The 9,392-nt window shown below is 34.3% G+C and overlaps 1 protein-coding gene across 1 annotated transcript; it reads right to left on the reverse strand.

Moving 5' to 3' along the window:
- Positions 1–521: 521 nt before the first annotated feature.
- Positions 522–809, reverse strand: LOC108911139 (transmembrane and TPR repeat-containing protein 4-like). Its single transcript, XM_018715983.1, has one exon. It carries the CDS (start codon positions 807–809, stop codon positions 522–524), a length of 288 nt encoding a protein of 95 aa, XP_018571499.1.
- Between the last annotated feature and the right edge of the window lie 8,583 nt (positions 810–9,392).

The raw sequence follows: 9,392 nt of genomic DNA on the forward strand, positions 1-9,392 counted from the left end.
ACCGAATTGGATGAAATTTGGTGTGATGATTCTATGCACTAAGAAGTTTAATTGGGAAAAGTATGAAGGTCCTAGGTATTATTCAAGTGTCTAAAAAAAATTGACAAATAAACTAGCATTTTTTGCAATTTTTTAAATGATTTTTCCTATTTTTGCAAAAACAATTATTATTTTTTCAAATTGCAACTAACTCTGTCTTGTTCAAAATTTAATTACAAAACTTTTTTTCCTTTACCATTTTTGTCAAAAACGAATAGTTGCTAAGTTGTCGACGAGAAATCCAAGAAAAAAATGAATTTTTTTGCTATTTTTTTATACTTTTTTGCAATAACAATTTTTTTAACGTTTTTTTTTATTTGCATAAAAAAATTATCATTTCTGACGTTATTTAGAAGCCGTTAAAGCAAAAATCTCCGATCATATGCGTTTTACCCAACCATCGTACATATTTATGGACATTTCTGTCTGTTGAATTGTAATAAACGGTATTTTTATTCCATAACAACTTAATTTCCTAAGACTTACCTGAACGTGAGAATGGTGAGAGGCCTGTAGGACTTGTGACTGGCCAAATCGGCCATTGGCGTCCCCCAGAAGTCGTTCTTAAAGACGTGGCTCAGGGGATTAATGGCTAGCACGTCCTTATTAAGCGTGACCGCAGGAATGTCGTCGTGCACGAAATCGCCATTCAATCCGTTCACATAACAGGCGATGGCCACGGTGCCCACCAGGCAGTAGAGCGGCCAGGCGCTGGGCGATTTCCGCCCCTGCGGCTGCCCCTGGGCTGCCTGCGCGGGTCTTCGTTTCATCCTCGCGGAGGTCGCCGTTTTTATCAAGCGAAATTAGTGTTTATTCGAGGCCGCGTTGCCTCATTACGCGTCACTTTCACACTGCGGACCGTAAATTCCTATTTATCCGGAATAAACACGGTTGCGCGGTTAAGAAAACACCGGGGGCGACAAAGACCCGTTCTGTATGTAGATGAACGCGAGGTGTCGCGATAAGGGCTGGTTTATGGGGACGGCTCACTGGGGCGGCAGTCCTTGTCCATTAAATAATAATTGCACTTTTGCTGCGCGGTTGATCACTTCGTACAGCTCTTCGCTGGTCTCGCTTCTGTCGCGACGATTCTAACTGGAATATTTCATGGTTTACAACCCTATGAAGCTCCTTTTATTGTTAAATTTTGGATTCCCTGAAAAAAAAAAACATACTTCTAAATATTTATTTTACAAAATATTGTACAGAATGCTATAATAAACTTCAGAAGTATACGGAATTTTAAGAGACGATAGAATACATTAAAATAAACAAAAAAACCTTATGACGGTTTTCCACTAAACGGACTGTTGAGTTTATGTCCTGCTTGTATTTTCTAGAACAAAAACAAAACTGAAACAAACCCAAAACTATTGTTTCCATCAAGCGGGCTACATTTTGTTAGAGTTTTATTTTTGTTTTCGGTCCTTTTCCACTGGTTGTTGCGAGGAAGTCAGAGCACATTTTTCCAATAACCATGTTTAGAGAAGATTTTTTTAGTCTTAGTTATGGCTGGTTTATACTGAAGTTCTTTGAAAAAGAGTAAGTATATACAGAGTGGCCCACCTCGAACTCCATCGATAAGGCGATAAGTGACAAAATGTTATTGCCGGTCCTGTTTAACATGGTGCAAAAAACATTGACCAGGTCCGCATACCGCACGGCACCTGTGGAGTGTCAGTCAGTGTCAGTACGTTTTTTACTTGCGGGCGAATTGCTGAAGTTATGTAAAAAGATCGCGTTTCTGCTGTTTAGACGTTTCTTATTTTTTATTTTTAAGTTATTGTTTTAACTAAATTGGCAATGGATAACGAGGACAACAATAATACGTTTAATACTATCGAACGTGCTGGCATGATGATAGTGGATGGTGCGGCAAGGGAAAATGCCCTTAGGGCAAGTCGGTTATACCGGGAGCGATAGCCACAACGTCGTCATCCTCATGCAAATACTATTTTACGTTGTGTTCAACGATTGCGAGATACAGGTAGTGTTAACCTTCGTGCAGAACGACGTGGCCTGCCGGTTAACCATGCCATGTAAGTATGCATCTTTTTTGTTTGTCACTTGATAAAATAATAGTAGTCTTTTCTGTAACACCATGTACTTGCACATTATAATTTACAGTGAAATAACTAATTGAATTTTATGTTTATTTTTCCATTTAATTAAAATGAAAGGATTGTATTAAACTGGCCAAAATTATTTATTATTGCATTAAAACATTTTATCTCTTTTGTGTGTATTTCATACATTTTAATTTGGCAACACTGATTTGCGCAAAGACTCGACTCTCTGTTAAGTTCGGTTCGGCAAGCGTGCGCTGATGTCAATCGAATGGCATGACATTTTTTGACCAGGGCCGTACCTACTAAGATTTATTTCTTCGCTACAAAATTGAAGTTCAATTTTCTTGACAAAACGTGGATATATGAATTTCTTATATAAGGCTTTTTTATTGCATATATTCCTAGGAATCTGCATTTTATTTTTTCTGCACTAAAGACGCCACACCCTGTATAGCACACTCCATACTTAGGATTGACCGTTTCCGAGATATTTCGATTTTTAAACAAAAATTGACAGATGCAGACTGTCAGCAAAATTTAGTTTTCCCGGTTTATTTTTTTGTGCAAATTGGACATTTTGTAGAGGAAGACCTAATTTATCGAATTTGACATGAAAATTTTCCAGTTCTCATACAGGATGGTCAAAAAAAAATTATCGAATGTGAAGTTCAGAAAATGTGGAAAACTCGAAATTTTTAAATGGGAACCCCTAATTTTTTTGCAATAATATACAGGGGGTTCCATTTAAAATAAGAAAGTTAGTATCGACTTCCGGTATAACGGGAAATATGATGACCTTGAAAATATTTTAGCTTGGTAGGCCCCACGGTCCGTATCACACCATCACAATTTCAAAAAAATTCTTCGAGCGGTTTCCCACATATCCATCGATGGGGTTCATGGTATATGTACGGATAAAGTGTTTACTTGGTTAGTTAGTTACTTTGTATCCTAGCCAAGTAAACACTTTAACCGTACATATATATTTTTTAATAGCTATAATTCATTAAGGTGGCCATATCCTTGGCCGAGAAATGGTGAAATTTCTGGCATTTTTAGGTACTGAAATCTTGAAAAGTAAAACGTGTAGAACAAAAGTAAGCACAAAAATAAAATCCTTGATGTTTTGTTTATGCATTGTTACCATTTAAATTTTCCCAAATATAATAACTAAAAAAAAGCGTTTGTAAAACATGCGTTTGCTGTTATCCTAACCCCACATTTTAAGAACTATTTTTACGTACATATAAATAAAAGTAAACAATTTTATATGTAGGACTAAGCAAGTAAATGTTATAAGAATATTTACATGTGGAGTTAGGTATATATAAAAAAGTCAGTATTTTCGTAGATTTCAGTACCTAAAACCTTGATGGTTTGATCGTTTTTTGCATCTGTTTATTCGTTTTACTGCGGCGTCTTTGAAAATACTCAGGTGGCATGACATAACATTCCTATGATTTGATAAGCTTTAGATTATTCAGTTATTAAATGTTTGAAATTATTTGTCTTTGCGGAAAACACTATTTAAAGAATATGGGGCCCTTAATGATTAAAATATAGTTTTTGGGAAGAAGAAAACGCCAACTAAGATATTGGGTTGCATCACTTAAATAGAAAACACAACACGACCATTTCCACTAAACAGACTTGTGTTTCAAAACGCGTCGAAACCTTTTGATGTGACCGCTTTCGAGCGGAACCTGAAAAACAAAACTCCAACTGTCGCAAAACACTCCAGTCATTAAAAAGTTTGCGAAATGTTACAGTTTTGTTTTATTCGACACAAGTTTTTGTTTTGTCCTTTAGTGGAAAACCGTCTTTATATATGATATGGGTCCTAAACTCAACTATTTTCGAGAAAAAAATTATCAAAGTACTTGACGTACAAAAGTTAGATTAATTAAGGAATATTGACATAACTGCGTGCATAAAATATAATGTTTATCATTTTTTTCAACTTCTTTATGCTTAATTCTAAAAAATAATTAGCGTTGTAATAAATTTAAAATTCGATAAAATTCATATCGAGCAATGTGAAAACGGCACGGCGGTTTAATCAGTACGCAATTCATTTGGTATCTGGATTCGACTGTGTCGGAGTGTTTTTTGGATACCACTTTTTCCTTTTCTTGGGCTATTTTCCAGCGAGTGCGCGAGAATTGAATTCGAAAGTGTCGTGCGTGCATCGAAAATAGTGGTGGACATTTTGAGCATATGTTGTAGTTTGTTATGTACTTGTGCGTTTAAAAATTACTGAATTTTGCTTTTTGTGAAGTACCTAAATTATTTTTAATACATATGATTATTTGGATGACGTGAATCTTTCGGTACTTTAATTACATATTTTTCACATTCATAATTTGATTAAAAGTTAAGTTCCTGTTTTAAGAGATTCATAATTACTAAAACTCGAGCGAAAATTTAAGCACACCATCTTCGTACTACAAAATCGATACATTTTATTTTATTTATTTAAAAAGTGAAATTGAAATTGAAATCTTGAAATTTACTAAATATTTCACAGTAATAGCTGTTTACATTTTTTCCGTAGGACAAGTCTATCGCGTGTACACGTAGTGTGCATCAGCAGGCTAAGCGCTGTTGTCACGTTGTGATGAAACTCCCCAAATTAATACTCGCTCTATTTTGAAAACTGTTAATCTTACGCTCCTGTAATACACAACTTTTTTGTTCATTTATGATTACTCTATGTCATGCTGAAGTAATGGCAGTCAAACACCCTGTATAAAACATTCCATGTACTACTTTGAACCCGAGCCAGTTTTATTTGGCTGAAATTTTTTATGTTAAGTACTCCACTAAATACTTTTCTGTATTTTTCTTTTCACATTTTTTACTCAACCGGAAAATTTATGGATTTAAAAAATACGCCGTTTTTTCAATTCAAATAGAACATTTATTTTTAAATCATTCATTTTTGAGTGAATTTTTTAAAAACAATTACAAACAAATATATTTAAATCCGACAAAAAATCATTTTTTAAAATCCGCCATTTTTTCTTTTTTTTTACTTCTACATTCATTCATTTTACGTTTGATGAAAAATTTTTCCTTCCAGTTTTTCGCAGTTTAACTTTGTTTTTATAATAAAATAAATAATTTTAAATAAATATATCTATGATATTATCGCCACGGTAGCGCAGTCGGTCGAGAGTGCGGTGACAAGCATTTCTCGGGTAGGCTTCCTACTCTGGTCCGGGTTCGATCCCCGGTGTCGGCACTCGCAATGTCGATAGATAATGGGTGTTTGTCCGCGTTTTTTCAAGTGTAGCCCCCTTCCGCACAGCCTTTGGCTTTGGATTTGGAGGTTGTCTCATTTCTGTGGTGTGTTTTATGTTTATGTTATGTTTATGTTTATTTAATATTTCATATTTCACTTAACCAGAAAATTTTTAAATAATTTTATAGGAATATTTTTTTTTGAATAATAATCACTTAATCATTTCAATTTAATAGTTACCTATTTATTGTATAAGTGTTTTAAGTAGCATTTTATTCACGCAAGAATGTTTAAACGGATAAAGTGGATAAAAGGCAATTAAAACTCGAATGCAATATAACGTTTTATCCATAATCACATCACAACCATTGGAATTTAGTAAAAAATATTCGCACGACTTGATATTTCTTACTAGTACTCAATAAAACGTGGTAGGTTTACTACCTACTGGTTGCTGTGGTACATTGTTTATTATTAGTTCTTTAGTAAACAGTTCTACCTGAATTTGGTAAAAATGCAAGAAAGTAATTGTGTTCCTGTGCTATTTTTGAAGAAGCTCAAGAAGCAATTTCCCACTCATTGCCAGCGGAATCTAGGGAACGTTACGAAAAAGTATGTGGTCGAAGTAATCAATGTTGAAGGCTACTATAAAGGTCTACTGAAATAGATATTGGAAAATATAGGGTGTTAATGAATAGGTGTTACAAACGGACATTGTATGTAAAAAATTCAAAAATAAGTGCAGTTTACTTAGTAAACATATGTCCTAAAGCGGCTCATTTTCGAGATACAGGGCGTTGAAATTTAAAAATAATAAACTATTTTTGCCTGTAGCTCCAGTAATAGTTAATATTTCTTTATCAAACTCAACAGACAGATTTACTAGCTTAAAAGATGCATAAATATGGCAGAAACCATTTATTGGCTTCTTCTAGTGGCGTGCGATAGGTGTCGTTTCACCTTTTATCCCCCCTAAATTGTGCGGCACTGTACAAATATTAGTTTTTCGTATGTTTTTGAATTTGCTAGTATTTTTTACGTAAATAATGTATACTTGTTAGACTTCCATAAAATGAGTATTATCAAGTTATTAACATTTACATTACTGAGGTCACCTTATGCTCCAAAAACTATGTTTTTCTATGCTATGCTAGTTTTCGAGATACAAAAAGTTAAAGTTGTTTAAAAGGTATTTTTATTTTGCACAAAAAAATTACAGTAAATGCTCAAAATTACGGCCACCAGTAGCGATACAAGCGTTAATTCTTCGAAGCATATTTGTGTACATTCGGTCAAAAGTGCCAGGCGTCGTTTCGATCTCCTGCGCTGCAGCTAGAATGCGTGCTACCAAATCTTCTTCTGACTCAACAGGAGTTTCATAAACTAGACTCTTCATATGGCCCCACAAATAAAAGTCAAGCGGGGTCATGTCTGGGGAACGTGGTGGCCACGCCATAGGTCCTCCACAGCCAATCCATCTTACACCAAATTATTGATTAAGGTGATCTCGGACAACAAGCGAAAAGTGCGCTGGCGCACCATCATGCTGCAGCCACATTTCCTGTCGAACGTTCAATGGCATATTTTCTAATAATTCTGGAAGTACTTGTTGTAAGAACGTTAAATAAATAGGACCTGTAAGACGATTTGGAAGAAGGTGCGGATCAATTAAGCACCCGTCAATTATACCAGCCCAGACATTGACGCCAAACTTCTGCTGAAATCTAGTAGAGCGAATGGTGTGAGGGTTTTCTTCAGCTCAGACATGGTTGTTGCGAGAATTAAAGATCCTTTCTCGTGTGAAGGATGCTTCGTCTGTAAAAAGCACAAACCGCGGAAAATTTGCTTGCAACTGACACTGTTGAAGAAACCAATGGCAAAAGTTTAGTCGTGGCTGAAAGTCGGCGGGAGTTAAAGCTTGAACCTTTTGTATATGATAAGCGTGAAGCTGTTGCTCGCGTAAAACTTGCCAAACGCTTACATGGTTTACATGCATATTCTGAGCAATACTTCGACTGCTGGTGGATTGGTTTTCTTCTATCCTATTAAGAACTTCTTCTTCGAACCTTATCGTTCTGCGGTTTCTCCTTACCCCGCAGTTAACCCTATTTGTTGTAAAAGTTCCTGTTTCCTGCAACCTGCGAAACACTCTTCCAAATATCTTATGTGAAGGGGTTGGACGATTTGGAAATCGGATTGAGTATAACCGACGGGCAGCCCTGCCATTACAACGCGCTTGACCGTACATTAATATCATGTTTGCATAATCAGCAGAAGTATATTCATTCATGATGTATGAATGTTTTAAACGAATGGATAAAGATATCTATCTAATAATTAAAACTTACAAACTAAACTTTACACTAAAATAACAATAATAATTAAAAACTGCCTCGTTTCACAATCGAAAATAATTTGACATTAAAATACAAGTAATGTCAACGGCAAATGTTTTTTTTCCAACATTTTAAACTTGCTTGAGGAATACGGAAACCTTGAATGTTTTGTATCTCAAAAAGAAAAAGCGACACATGTATGCATTTACTAAACAATTTCGTGAAAAATTTACTCAACATGTCACTTTTTAAAAATTTTTGGTTTTTGGAGCATAAGGTGACCTCAGTAATGTAAATGTTAATAACTTGATAATTACTCATTTTATGGAAGTCTAACAAGTATACATTATTTACGTAAAAAATACTAGCAAATTCAAAAACATACGAAAAACTAATATTTGTACAGTGCCGCACAATTTAGGGGGGATAAAAGGTGAAACGACACCTATCGCACGCCACTAGAAGAAGCCAATAAATGGTTTCTGCCATATTTATGCATCCTTTAAGCTAGTAAATCTGTCTGTTGAGTTTGATAAAGAAATATTAACTAATACCGGAGCTACAGGAAAAAATAGTTTATTATTTTTAAATTTCAACGCCCTGTATCCCGAAAATGGGCCGCTTTAGGACATATATTTATTAAGTAAACGGCACTTATTTTTGGATTTTTTACATACCATATCCGTTTGTAACATCTATTCATTAACACCCTGTATAACAAGCTCATTGCTTATTTGAAGAGTGTATCGAGAGTATACAAAGTAAAAAAAGCTGCAGTATTCGAAATAACACATATTGAACAATTTTTGACTGGGACATCCGATAAAGAATATTTAATGATTAAGGTAATATCTCTTTACCTTTTACATGTTGTTAGGTATTGGTGAACTTTGAATTATTCCAGGTTGCACCAATAATGGGGGTTTCTGGTGCCTGTCGATGCTGTGAATTAACAAATTTGAAAATTAGTGAAGTACATGACGTTGGCAGTTACCTACTTGTTTCAATACCTGACACCAAGCCGGGCATTTCAAGAAAATTTATAATTATAGAAGAAGGATTTTGCATGAATGCTGTTGAAATTGCAGGAAATATATTTTTCTGCGTTCAATTCGCCTAACACATGACAGACTATTTATAAGATACATCAATAAAAAATGCTCAGCCTGTCGGAATCAACACATTGGTGTCTATTACTATAAATGTAAATGTTAATAAATAAATTAATTAAATCTGATTTATTATAGTTCATTATTTTTTCATTATTCTACTAGTGAAATAAAGTTACTTTATTTCTATAGTGGATAAAGTATTACTTTAGACGGTTCATGTTTATGGATAAAAATCTGATTAAGGTGATTGTGAATAAAAAATATTTTTCAATTAAAAAAAATAAAAACAAAAGTTGGCCCACGATGCACTATGGGTCAAACGGCATTTTTTATGTCAAAATCAAATATCTCGAAGAAGAATTAACGAATCGTTTTACATTTTTTTAAAATTAAAGCTTATTTGATGCAGATTTAGGGAAAATTATTGTCATCATCCCCTATTTTGGGGGTGAATAGGTGAAAAAAGTGAAAATTGATTTTCTTCATTAAAAAATCTTATATCTTCGATAAATACAATGAAATTAAGAAACATTATGGTGGAGTCAATATTCAATTGAAACAAGTTATGGAAAAATTAATGAAAATATTTTCA

The sequence above is a fragment of the Anoplophora glabripennis genome, unplaced genomic scaffold (assembly GCF_000390285.2).
Source record: "Anoplophora glabripennis isolate ALB-LARVAE unplaced genomic scaffold, Agla_2.0 scaffold435, whole genome shotgun sequence".
In the NCBI taxonomy this organism is placed as follows: domain Eukaryota; kingdom Metazoa; phylum Arthropoda; class Insecta; order Coleoptera; family Cerambycidae; genus Anoplophora; species Anoplophora glabripennis.